General features: G+C 43.6%; 5 protein-coding genes across 5 annotated transcripts; 4 read left to right on the top strand and 1 right to left on the bottom strand.

Annotated features, from left to right (window-relative positions):
* Positions 1-1827: 1827 nt before the first annotated feature.
* PICMEDRAFT_58165 (hypothetical protein) lies at positions 1828-4140 on the top strand (the record flags this gene model as incomplete). Its single annotated transcript, XM_019163283.1, has 1 exon — positions 1828-4140. The coding sequence occupies one exon, from the start codon at positions 1828-1830 to the stop codon at positions 4138-4140; it is 2313 nt and encodes a 770-aa protein (XP_019018895.1).
* A 541-nt stretch (positions 4141-4681) lies between these two features.
* Positions 4682-7014, top strand: PICMEDRAFT_15680 (hypothetical protein). Its single transcript, XM_019160921.1, has one exon. The coding sequence runs from the start codon at positions 4798-4800 to the stop codon at positions 6799-6801; it is 2004 nt and encodes a 667-aa protein (XP_019018894.1). The 5' UTR covers positions 4682-4797; the 3' UTR covers positions 6802-7014.
* Positions 7015-7221: 207 nt separating this feature from the next.
* PICMEDRAFT_15678 (hypothetical protein) lies at positions 7222-8786 on the top strand. The gene has a single exon (XM_019160920.1). It carries the CDS (start codon positions 7492-7494, stop codon positions 8608-8610), a length of 1119 nt encoding a protein of 372 aa, XP_019018893.1. The 5' UTR covers positions 7222-7491; the 3' UTR covers positions 8611-8786.
* On the bottom strand, positions 8637-10466 carry PICMEDRAFT_15677 (hypothetical protein). The gene has a single exon (XM_019160919.1). It carries the CDS (start codon positions 10422-10424, stop codon positions 8835-8837), a length of 1590 nt encoding a protein of 529 aa, XP_019018892.1. The 5' UTR covers positions 10425-10466; the 3' UTR covers positions 8637-8834.
* Positions 10467-10745: 279 nt separating this feature from the next.
* Positions 10746-12479, top strand: PICMEDRAFT_71810 (hypothetical protein; the record flags this gene model as incomplete). The annotated part of the gene is made up of 1 exon (XM_019164015.1): positions 10746-12479. One exon carries the CDS (start codon positions 10746-10748, stop codon positions 12477-12479), a length of 1734 nt encoding a protein of 577 aa, XP_019018891.1.
* Between the last annotated feature and the right edge of the window lie 35 nt (positions 12480-12514).

Below are 12514 nucleotides of genomic sequence, written 5' to 3'. Positions count from 1 at the left end.
AGTTGGCGTGGAAACACTACAGCTACCACCAATACGCACATCTCTTGCCTGTGGGGCCAGCACGGCTGCCATTATCTGGATCACCTGTTCGTAAAGTGATCGTCGAAATCGCCAACCCTGCCTTTGTGGAAGTACATTTCTCCCTGTGCACAACATTTTTTGGGGTGCTACGAAAAGTTCTCAACTTATTAGTTTTTCATGCAACTGGGCCACTAAATTGCAGATCCCTGGCAGGTGTGCAGTATGTTCGCAGCGGTACTGAAACTTTCCTTCGCTTCCGGTTTCGCTGGTATCTATGCTGCGCAGCGAGCAGTGCGCCAGCTTTCGTGCATGCTGGGCGATCGAACATTGCAGAAGCTAGCACGTTAAACCTAAAATTGCTCACAGGATACAATAAGCGTGTTTGAGCGATTAGGTTCCGTCATGTGAGCGACACTCAGAACGTTATAGTGAGCGCTTTACTCACAAGGCCACCGAGCCCTATTGTTTATCTCTAATTCCAGCTGGGGATGTACTCGAAACAATCGGGCAGCGCAGGGTATATGGAGTAGCAATGCTCCTCTGCTGCAATTCTATACATGCGCATATGCATGCGCACACATCTTCTAGCCATTCCCTCTTACTACTCTGCAAAATAGTGGCCTGAATCTCGGGACAATGCGAAGGAGTAATAAAATAAATATGAGCTGGCTCAGAGCGCCGTCTGATTCGCCAGATGTGCAGAATATTATGCCGGTGTGCGTCCGCTGATCTATCACTCAAAAAGGAAGGGGGCGCCGAAACGGCCAGGCGCGTGCCATCTGAGCGCAAATAAGCGACGGCGCAGGCCTGTAGAGGCGGATCAAGGCCAAGCTAAGCGCCGGCTTTTGACACAGTTTGCCCTTTTGGATGTCTTCCTGCCGCACCTCCACAGGTCGTCTACCACAGCCCGTGTCCGCTGTACAGCCTGGAGGTTTAAGCTTTGGACGGGTACATGCGTTTATTGGCCTTGTGGGGCTACGCGTTGTGTCAGCTCCACTGATTGGGTTGTTCCTCAGGGACTGAGAGATCAAGGTTGGCGTCCGAATACTTGTGCTGGCTCATACAGGCGTGCACTGGTCAGTTCCTGGTCTATTCCGACATCAGCTAGTTCCGATTTGCCTAATTTTTCTCGGTCCAAAACAACGTTTTTAATATTTCAGCTAGCTTGGTTTCTCCCCTGTCTTGTCTCCTTCTGGATTAATATTTTTGTCGGGTCTGTATGTGCCCATTCGCTGTTGCCATATCCATTTCCATTTCCAGCAGTTCCGTATATCGTTCTTCTGCCAACACGTTATTGCGCCAAAACTTTGTTGTTCTCTTTCTGTTCCCTCCCGCTTCCCCCCTTCCGTTCACGCTTCCTCCACTTCCTCCACTTCCTCCACTTCCTCCACTTCCTCCACTTCCTCCACTTCCTCTCTTCGACTTACGTGTTTTCCCATCTTGGCTTTACAAACACTCCTCAGCAGCCCTACAGTGAGTACTCCAGAGCAAATTTAAGCTTTCCACGGACCAGATCATCTGTCTCATCTAAGGAAAATATTGACGCGATAGTTATCTGGGTTATAGGGTGCGATCCGCTCACTTGCCGAATCACCTTGCATACTTTTAGCACCATAGGCAGTTAGCAAGTCTTAGAAGCCCCTGCTGGCTCGATCACTCACTCTACTGGGAGCTATTTCATTAAATACAGCATCATATTACCACACCGATATTGACCACGCTACTAAAGACTGTAAAAGATAAACTAAAAGCAGCTGGTAGTATCATTTAGCGTACAATTGCAAATCTAAAAAAGAAAAGATAGCCATGGACTCGTCGATCAACCGCAAAGCTCCGTACGTGGAGTACTATAAACCAGAATACTCAAATATGTCACAAAGGCCTTCTCAGGATCTGCCACAGAACCTTGGTCCACCTCCAGGAAATCAGTTCAGCTTGCTGCCTCAGTATCACCAAGTCCAGCCGTCTGGCCAAGATCCTCGCTTTCAAGTGCAACGGCAAGAAGAAATGTCGCAGTTTAGGGTGCTGCAGCCCGTGCTATCACAGCAGCAACTGTACTATAATCCGTCTTACCAATATGGTGAAGCACCTTATCCCACACAGTACGTATCATATCGGGCTCCGGGACAGAGGGCAAGCTACTCAAGTTCGATATTGAGAGAAAATACACCAGAGCCTGCCTACAATTCTCCAGTTTCTATCCCAGTATCTATGCACAGTGGTAGCTCTAATAGCTTCGGAGGTTTGATGCAGCCTCAAACACAGCAGCTCCGGCGCCAGCAACTGCAACCACTGCAACCACTGCAGCGGCCATCACAACCACAAGGCCATTTGGAAGCACCAGCGGCTGATTTCGAAACTGTAAGAATACCAGCAGAGCTGAGCTCTACCGAATCATTGCAGTACCCCTCTATGGTACGCTACCTGATGCAAGAACGGAGGAGTTTCAATGTTCCATCATCTTACCTCCAGCAGCAAAAGCAGCAGCAGCAGCAATGGCAGCAATGGCAGAATCACCAGCAACAGCAGCAGCCTCAACACCAATTCCAACAATGGCAACCTCAATCCCATCATCAACAACAGCATCATATTCTTTTGCATCAACCACCATCCCAACCGCAGCATCAGCAGCAACTTCAGCCATCGCATCAAAACCAACCACAGCCACAGCACCAACCACAACACCAACCACAGCACCAACCACAACACCAACCACAACACCAACCACAACACCAACCACAACACCAACCACAACACCAACCACAACACCAACCACAACACCAACCACAACACCAACCACAACACCAACCACAACACCAACCACAACACCAACCACAACACCAACCACAACACCAACCACAACACCAACTGCAACCACAACACCAACCGCAACCACAACATCAACCACAACATCAACTGCAACACCAACACCAACACCAACATCAACACCAACACCAACACCAACCCCAACACCAACATTCTCACCAGTATCCACACCAACCGCAACACCAACATTCTTACCAGTATCCACACCAATCGCATCACGAAACCCAAAACCATCCTCAACAAGAAAATACCCAGTCGCAGCACCACCAACTTCAGCGTCATCAACTGCAGCAGCAGCAAGCTCATACTCATGTGCAGATGCAGGGGCCGGGGCCAGTGCACATGCAAGTGTCTCAAAAATCTATACTGGAACGTCAAGATATACCAGTACAACTTCAAAAGCAGGAGGTAAATTTGTCTGGGGAGCAGAGTCCAGAGAAGCAAGACATTACACACCTTTCTCAAAAGCTGGAGCAGGTATCAAACATAGCAAGAACAGCAGTTCCATGGGGCAATGAAGAAAGCAAGCTGTTGGTGCAGCTGAGAGAAAATGGACTCACTTGGAAAGAAATCGCAACCCGTTTCTCCAATAGAACTTTGAATGCTTGCCAATTCAGATGGAAGCGCATCAGTTTGAACGGCGGTATACATTCTGATGAAAATGATTTGGAACAAGGAAATAACAAATGTGACAGCAAACTTGAGGTACGTGGTGAAGAAAGCAAAGCAAAGCAAGTAACTCCTGATGATATCTCCACAAACAAAAAAAATGATAATTGTATCAACGCTGCTAACATCAGCACCACCGGTCCGACCAAACGTAATGCAGAAATTAATCTTTTTGATGAATCAGAATCATCTCTTAGTAGTGAGAAAGAACAGAAGAAGGAAAGAAGGAGTTTGAATCGCTCTAAGAGGCCTTTACAGGAAGAAGCCATTGAAGATAGACCTTATTTTAAAAGACTTAGGTCAGCAACTAGAAGTTCTAGGGGCATCAGCAATTTACTTAATAGTAATGTCTCTGAAACTCGTATTGTCAATAAGGCATACTTTGAACCCGTTAAAGATAAAACTAAAAAAGAACAAGATTTATTTGAATCTAAACAACGCATAGCAACATCAAAGGAGGATCTTGAATATGATGCTACAGAAAAAAGCGGTGTCCGGACTTCAAATGTCCAAGGAGAAAGCGAAAAATGTACAAAGAAATTCAGTAGAGTTCTCAAACTTGAGGAGCTGGTTGATAACAATGTTTCCAGACCCCTCGAAGTTGTGAAAGAGAACACTGAATGATACGAGTGCTTTGCTGCCACTGAAGCTATCCATGAGAACATCAGAGCTTAGACACCTGGGGTGTACAGCCAAAAATAAAGCTTTGTAACAAAAGATGTTTAGTATTTGCAGTCAAATTTATTATATTTAGTTAGTTTCCCAGACTGTAATATATTTCTACTTTATTCACATTTTACTAATTAGCGGAATCATTAAAGCTTAGCCGATTAAGGTCCGAGCTGAGAGCTTTGGGTCAAAGAGCCAAACGTTAGGACATGCATTCTGTCAGAAATATAACGGAATACGGTTTTGCCATGTACATTATCTATGCCTTTCGAAAGGTTAAATTCAGGCAGTCAAAGCTTAAGTCTTCGAATATCAGTATCTTACCGGTTGAATACAAGGGTCTCTCCTTCCAAAAGGGCAAATAGATACATTCCATATTACGTAAGCGCATAACCTAACTTTTGGGGCTCTAACTGAACTTTCGGGATGATACGTTTGCCGATTACTATTGGAACAATTTACCTTCAAGAATAATATAAAATAAAGGGCCTGATTCCTTATTTTGCTGTTCACATTCAGATTGGAAAAAGGACACTCTTTTTTTTTGCAATACATCACACGCTCTACTTCTATTACTGATTTTTTGACCAGAACATCAAATTGAGCTCGATCATGTGGGGGCAATTGTGTCTACTTTTTGGAGGTATAGGTTTTACCTTGTATGTCGCCAGAAAAGTAAAACCCGGGTTTTGGACCAATTTCAATAAAAAATATAGAGTGAAGGATGATTTGTATCTGTTCCCTTTGGCGATACAATTTTTTCGCCATTATGTGACACAATCCTTAATAACCAAGAAGTTTTCATTGTGGTATGAGTACGAAGCTTTGTCACTGGGGAAGAACTCGGACAGCCAGATTGCTATGAAATACCCTAGACAGATTAAAGATTTCAAAGAGTTTGACGAACAATCATTTGTGGTTGAATCCCTCACATATAGAGAACTTTACAATGAAGTGTTGCGGATGTCTTTCATATTACACCACGATTATGGGATTGCTAAGGGGGATGTTGTTACCATGTTTTTCATGAACAAGCCATTGTTCATAATAATCTGGTTGGCATTATGGAACTTGGGCGCAACGCCGACGTTTGTGAACTACAACCTAACGTCAAACCCACTAGTTCATTGCATCAAAGTTGTTGAATCGCGTATTGTTCTTGTCGACGATGAATGTATTGACACGTTCAACAAGACTAGAAGCCAAATCGAGAATGAATTACCACATTTGTTGATCCAGATAGTTGATGAGACTTCGACAACTGCTCAGTTAAAGGAGCCGAACCGCCCAACATATCGTGAGAATGACAAAATTAGAGACAGGGGTGTTCGATATTGGGATCCAGCAGTTCTTGTTTATACTTCAGGTACTACAGGCCTTCCTAAATCTGCTGTTAATTCATGGAGAAAGCTGTTTATGGCTACCCACTTATTCCCTCGTTCCATGCATATGGATCGCTCTTCGAACATATATACGGCGATGCCATTGTATCATGGAACCGCCTCCATTTTAGGGGTTCTGCCCGCCTTATTAGTCGGTGGTACCATTTCGATTGGCCATAAGTTTTCATTGTCAAGTTACTGGACTCAGGTCAAAGTGTGTGACAGCAATACCATCCAGTACGTTGGTGAGGTGTGTCGTTACTTGGTTGATTCGAAGGAATCTGTCAACGAGGTAGAATGTTACGGCAAAATTAGACTCGCATATGGTAATGGGTTAAGGCCAGATATTTGGATGAAACTGAAAAAGAGGTTTCGGATACCAGCAATCGGAGAATTTTACTCATCATCTGAGGCACCGTTTGCAACCACGTGCTACGAGTACAACGGCATTGGAGTGGGGGCACTCAGAAACAACGGATACCTTTTGGATAAGTTCTTATCGCTCCAGTACACGCTAGTGCGAATGGACCCAGAAGATGAAAGCTCCATATATCGGAATCCTAAAACAGGTTTATGCGAGAATCCTGGTGTCAACGAAAAGGCTGAAATGATAATGAGAATTCTTAATCCCAAGAACATTAAGACGACGTTTCCAGGATACGTCAATGATGATGCCGCAACATACTCTAAGATTATCAGAAACGTGTTTAAAAAGGGAGACGCGTGGGTTAGAAGTGACGACTTGATGAGAAAAGACGAACTCGGCTGCATCTACTTTGTAGACCGCATGGGTGATACATATAGATGGAAATCGGAGAACGTGAGTACTACAGAAGTGGAGAACCAGATCATGGAGTTCGTGCCGGATATCCAGAGCTGTGTCATTGTCGGAGCACGAGTAGAGAACCACGAGGGTCGGGCAGGCTACCTTTTGGTCCAGACGGTGAACAACAACACTGAAAATGAGGCTCAACGCCTAAAGATTCTGGACGATATCTACGAAACCGGGCAGAAGCACTTGCCTCACTTTGCAAGACCTGTGTTTATCGTCTTTGAGAACATCTCCTTCACCGACAACCACAAGATCAGCAAGAAATTGTTCCGGGACCCGGTCTTGCCCAACGGAAAAAACGGCAACTTGAAGGTTTATTATCTGGACAGCCAGTCCAAGGGCTATAGACCGCTAGACAGTGTAACGTATGCCCAGATCGCAAATGGGAAGATAAGGCTTTAATGATAGCGGTAGTCGCAACAACTAATAACAATGCGAAGAAGTCCGTGTCCCTGCTACATATGTAGCAGTTCTCAACATTACTAGTCGAGAGATTTTATAGCCTTTCCAGCCTCTGGATTACTCTGAGGCCAACAATCCTCGAAATGTATAGTTTTATCTTTTGATGCTAGATTCCGTAAAGCAAGCCGGTAGTGACAAAATGAGAAACAAAGTAAAAAAATTGTGAAAAAAGCGCTGCAAAAAGTTCCGCTAAGGTCTTCGGTCATCCGAGGCGTGGAAAGTCTAATTTTTCAACTGGTGCCTCATTGATGACTGATTTTCAGCGTAAGCACGGACCACATGGCTCTGAGTGGGTGTGTGGACGGAGCAGCAACCTAGCCGTCTTCTTCTTCTCTCTCTTCTGCGGTGTCCGTAGCGTTCTTCTGTAACTGGCGCATCTGTATTTTGTTTCACAGCGCACGCAAGCAGACAACAAGCAACACACATAGTCATGACCGTAAGTAATCCCACTCTGCGGAGTCAAATGTCTATTATTACATAATACACAATACGCATTGGAGGAGGCCCTGTTTCAATCGAGGCACATAATTTCAGGTTACTAACATGGCCATAAACCGGAACACGGAATTCATTCTGCCCCGTTGTCTTTTCTGTTTCTGCTGTTTTTTTCTTATTTAGCAAGCATCCAAGATGTTCATCCAAAACCCCAACGTTGGCCAGAAATCCCAGATCGAAGACTGGAGAATCACCGGCTACAACCCACTGACTCCTCCTGATCTCTTACAGTCCGAGTTCCCTTTGAAGGAAAAAAATGAAGCAGTGATTTTAAAAGGGCGTAACGACGCTGTTGACATCTTGCAGGGCAAGGACGACAGACTTTTGATCGTTATTGGACCATGCTCCATCCACGACCCAAAGGCCGCCCTTGAGTACTGCGACAGACTAGCCGAGTTGAATGAATCGCTAAAGGGCGAACTACACATTGTTATGAGAGCCTACTTGGAGAAGCCAAGAACTACTGTCGGTTGGAAGGGTTTGATTAACGACCCAGACATCGACGGGTCTTTCAATATCAACAAAGGGTTGAGAATCTCCAGAGAGCTGTTCGTCAAGTTAACAGAAAAGCTGCCTATTGCAGGTGAGATGTTAGATACCATCTCCCCTCAATTCTTAAGTGACTTGTTCTCCGTCGGTGCCATTGGTGCCAGAACTACCGAATCCCAGCTTCACAGAGAGTTGGCATCAGGCTTATCCTTCCCGGTTGGTTTCAAGAACGGAACAGATGGAACCTTGGGCGTTGCCATCGACGCCATCAGAGCTGCTGCTCACCCCCACCACTTCCTATCTGTCACCAAGCCGGGTGTCGTTGCTATTGTCGGCACCGAAGGTAATGCCGACACCTTTGTGATCCTTCGTGGTGGTAAGAAGGGCACAAACTTTGACGAAAAGTCGGTAATCGAAGCCCAAGAAGCCCTGGAAAAGGCAAAGATTTCCAAATCTGGCGAAGCAAGAATCATGGTGGATTGCTCTCATGGTAACTCTCAGAAAGATCACAGAAACCAGCCAAAGGTGGCTGCCGAAATAGCAAGGCAAGTTTCCAACGGCTCCACCAGTATTTGTGGATTGATGATCGAATCAAACCTTGCAGAAGGCAGACAGGATGTGCCGCCTCTTGAGGATGGTGGAAAGGACGCCCTTAAATACGGTTGTTCTATAACAGATGCCTGTATATCATGGGAAGACACCGTTGCTGTATTGACTGGACTGGCAAATGCTGTAAAAGCCAGAAGGGGTTCAAAGCAAATTTAAATGTCTCACTTCCACTTGTGTATGTTTTGTTTCCATGTTTCAATAGAAAAGTATGGCAACGTGACTTCTTGGTTTATTTTGCATTTGAATGTAGTGTTTTTAAAAAAAATTTATAAAACCGGAATAAATTTATCGATGTGTATATAAACAAGAAAAATAGTAGAATATCTACGTAATAAAGTAGGGGCACAGATTAACAACACAGGAACCAAGTTTCCAAATTTTTACAACATCTTGGTAAGGACGTTGGTGGCCAATTTGACACCCAAACTAACTTTTCTATTTCCTTCAGTGAAATCCTTTAACTCAACTTCATTTGCATGTTCCATCAAGTTGTCAATTTCTCCCTTCATCGCTTTCTTAAGTTTCTCGTCTTGCGTAACCACTAATGCATTTGTCTCAAGATCTAGCCCATATGACCGTTTTGTGTAGTTCGAGCTGCCGATGATAGAAATACATGGCTCTTGTTCATCGGGTAGTGTCACCCATAATCCTTTAGCGTGGTACGACCAGCCATTAGGGGTATTCACAATTCCGTTTTGCCATTCTAGCAGTCTGATTCTTTTTCTTGAATCCACCTCTTTGACTTGTTTCTTCTGAACTTGCTCTAAGAAAAGTTGACAATTGTAAACATAGGCATCTGGGAGATAGTAGCTTATACCCTTGGATTTATAGAAAGAATTGGATTCTGGGGAAGCAGTGATCACTTCGCCCTCTGCCTGACAGTTGATAAGCTTGGAACTGATAGATGGATGGACATTAAAGTATCCTGCAGTAATCGTGAATCTTGAACTCTTATTATCTAAAAGTGATAGCACACGTAGTATGCCTTGCAACTCGGTGGACTGATCTGGTTTTATTAATGGAGTGAATGACGAAATTGGATAAACAATTGTAACCGGATCTTTGACACTTTCTTCCAAATGACCATCTTCTTCGTCTACTGGCTCTCTATGTGTGTCTTTTGTTTTCGATTTGAGAACAGGAACTAACACTCTAGTGGAATCACTAATGAACCTCTCAATATTCAAATGAGGCTGCGAGGCTAGATTAGAAGTAGGCCAATCAAGGTAAAATCCCTCCTTCCGTCCCTTACTAGGTACAATTTGATAACTCAAAGAACTTACCGCATTCTGAACACGATGGTAATAATTGGTTAAATTTGTAGATTTGAATAAATAATATCTATCTTGTCTGTTGGTGAAATAATCTTGGGATAGGTTTGCACCCGAGAGTATAACTTCGTTATCAATACCATAAATCTTCATATGCTGTAATCCAAAAACTTCATTCAATCTGCGGGGAGTAATAAGCTCCTTGTATCCATGTAGGTGAGGAGTATGGTAAAGTCTGACGTTGACCCGATCTTTGCCAAACTTCTCAACCAAGGGTAGTAACAAAGTAGCAGTGGAATGGTTGGGAAAATCTCTTGTCGAGCGTAAACAATCTAATAGAATATCCACCTTCAATTTGGGCTTCTTTTGCAACTCGTCATGTATAAGGTCAATAAGCTCATTCTGATTTTTGCCAATGTAAAGAGATGACAAAAATATGCGATTTTGGGCATTCCTAATCTTGTTAGTTAGAAGTTCGTAGAACTTCACTGGGTGTGTGATAATTTCAACCTCTCCCTTATTCAGCTCAAACCTTGGGGCAATTGAATCTAGCTGCTGAATTGTCCCACGTAGCAAAGGTCTGAACGTAAGATAGTTGTTCAAAGGAGGATTGTCAACTTTGATAGTCGAAAAATGACGTTTAGCATGCTGGAAAACTGCAGCCAGTCTATGGAGATGGATATTGGCGGCGGGAAGCATTAATTCCTCGTTAATTGCAAAAAATTCCAGCCTCTGATGAAGAGTAGATAGCTGAAAAAATCATTTGAAAGCATGCTATGAACTAGGAACAACGAGGAAGTTAAGGTCACATCTGGGCTAAAAAATTCATGTGAAATATTTAGGCGGGGTTCGAGGATCCTCGCACCTTGAGGCTCCGAACAAATACTTTGCATTTGATAAACTTGTAATGCCACCAGTGGTAGAAACAAAAAAGGCATCAAAGAATAAAAGCATTTCTTCTTGGCCATGCACACAGTAGGAATCAAAACTACTCGTTGGTTGAAGAAGATATTTCACAGTATGACTGAACAATGGGCTGAAACTGGTATGAACGAATCGTTCAAGCCAATGAAAAAGCGTGGTGCAGTTCCTTTAGTCGATGAAAATGGATTTAAGGTCAGAAAAGTGCAGGATGTGGCTAAGCATACACCAGCATCAGGCTCCGACAAGACACTGAAAGAGGAGGATGAAAACACAAGGTATATAATTGATGGCAAACTTCGACGTACCACCCCCTATTTCTTTACATACATGACTTACTGCAAATTAAGATGGAGAGATCGTACCCTTCTTGATATATTCTCCAACGAATTCAGACTTTATCCAGAATCATACTATATCAAAGCACTAGAAACGGGGCAAGTGACATTGAATGGTGAAAAAGCCGACAAAGATGCCATAATAAGAAATGGTGACCTAATTTGTCATCGTATACACAGACACGAACCACCAGTAAGTTCACGTCCTGTTAAAATTGTCTATCAAGACGAGAAAATAGTAGCTATCGACAAACCGAGCGGAGTTCCAGTTCACCCAACAGGTAGATTCAGACATAATACGGTAACTTATATCTTGAAAAATGAGCATGGTTTAGTCGTGCATCCATGCAACAGACTTGATAGGCTAACAAGTGGATTGATGTTTTTGGGTAAAACCGCTAAAGCTGCAGAAAATATGGTTGACCAAATCCGTAACCGTGAAGTTACGAAACAATACATTGCAAAGGTTGTGGGAGAGTTTCCTATTGAAGAAACGGTTGTTGACAAACCCGTGTATACTTACGATCCAAGAGTTTCGTTGAATATTGTTGATGAGCAAAAGGGTAAGGAAGCGAAGACTGTTTTCAAGCGATTAAGTTATGATGGCGAAAACTCCATTGTTCTGTGCAAGCCGTATACAGGTCGTACCCATCAGATCAGAGTCCATTTGCAGTACTTGGGGCATCCTATAATCAATGATCCTATATATTCCTCTCCTGACATTTGGGGGAAAAATTTAGGAAAAGATGGTGAGTTCGACATGGCAAAGGTGGTTGGTATTCTGGAACAAGTCGGTAAAACGTTGCCAACGTCTAGCTGGTTGCACAGGAATAGTGAAAGGGCAGAACTTGGAGAGATGCTCAATGGAGAAAAGTGTGAAGTTTGCGGGCAAGATCTTTATACTGATCCTGACCCGAACGATCTAGAGCTATATCTACATGCATACAAGTACGAATCAAAGATTGATGCTGAGGATGAAAATGGCTGGTCTTATAACACAGAGCTACCAGATTGGGCACAAGAGCATGCCAAAAAATACATGGGATTAGCAATGGAAGAAGCAAGGAAAAGTGAACCAACACCAACTGCGTTTTGTGTGGGTGCTGTACTGGTTAACGGAGGGAGTGTTTTATCGACTGGCTACTCCAGGGAACTTCCTGGAAATACCCATGCTGAGCAATGTGCATTGGAAAAGTATTTCACTGAACACAATACACATAAAGTCCCGGCTGGAACAGAACTATATACAACCATGGAGCCTTGCAGTTTGCGACTGAGTGGCAATGAAACTTGCTTAAACAGAGTTTTGAAGCAAGATGGTAACATTTCAAGTGTCTTTGTTGGTGTCATGGAGCCCTCTACTTTTGTAAAGAACAATGTTAGTTATGACAAGCTAACATCAGCTGGGATCAACTACATCAAAGTGGATGGATATGACGAGGAGGCCGTTCAGATAGCTGCAAGAGGGCATCAGCTGGTTAATGTAAGTACATAACGCTACACCAACAAAATATTACAAGTATTAATCTA

The sequence above is a fragment of the Pichia membranifaciens genome (assembly GCF_001661235.1).
Source record: "Pichia membranifaciens NRRL Y-2026 unplaced genomic scaffold PICMEscaffold_2, whole genome shotgun sequence".
NCBI lineage: Eukaryota > Fungi > Ascomycota > Pichiomycetes > Pichiales > Pichiaceae > Pichia > Pichia membranifaciens.
This window is presented reverse-complemented; position numbering and strand designations above follow the sequence as displayed.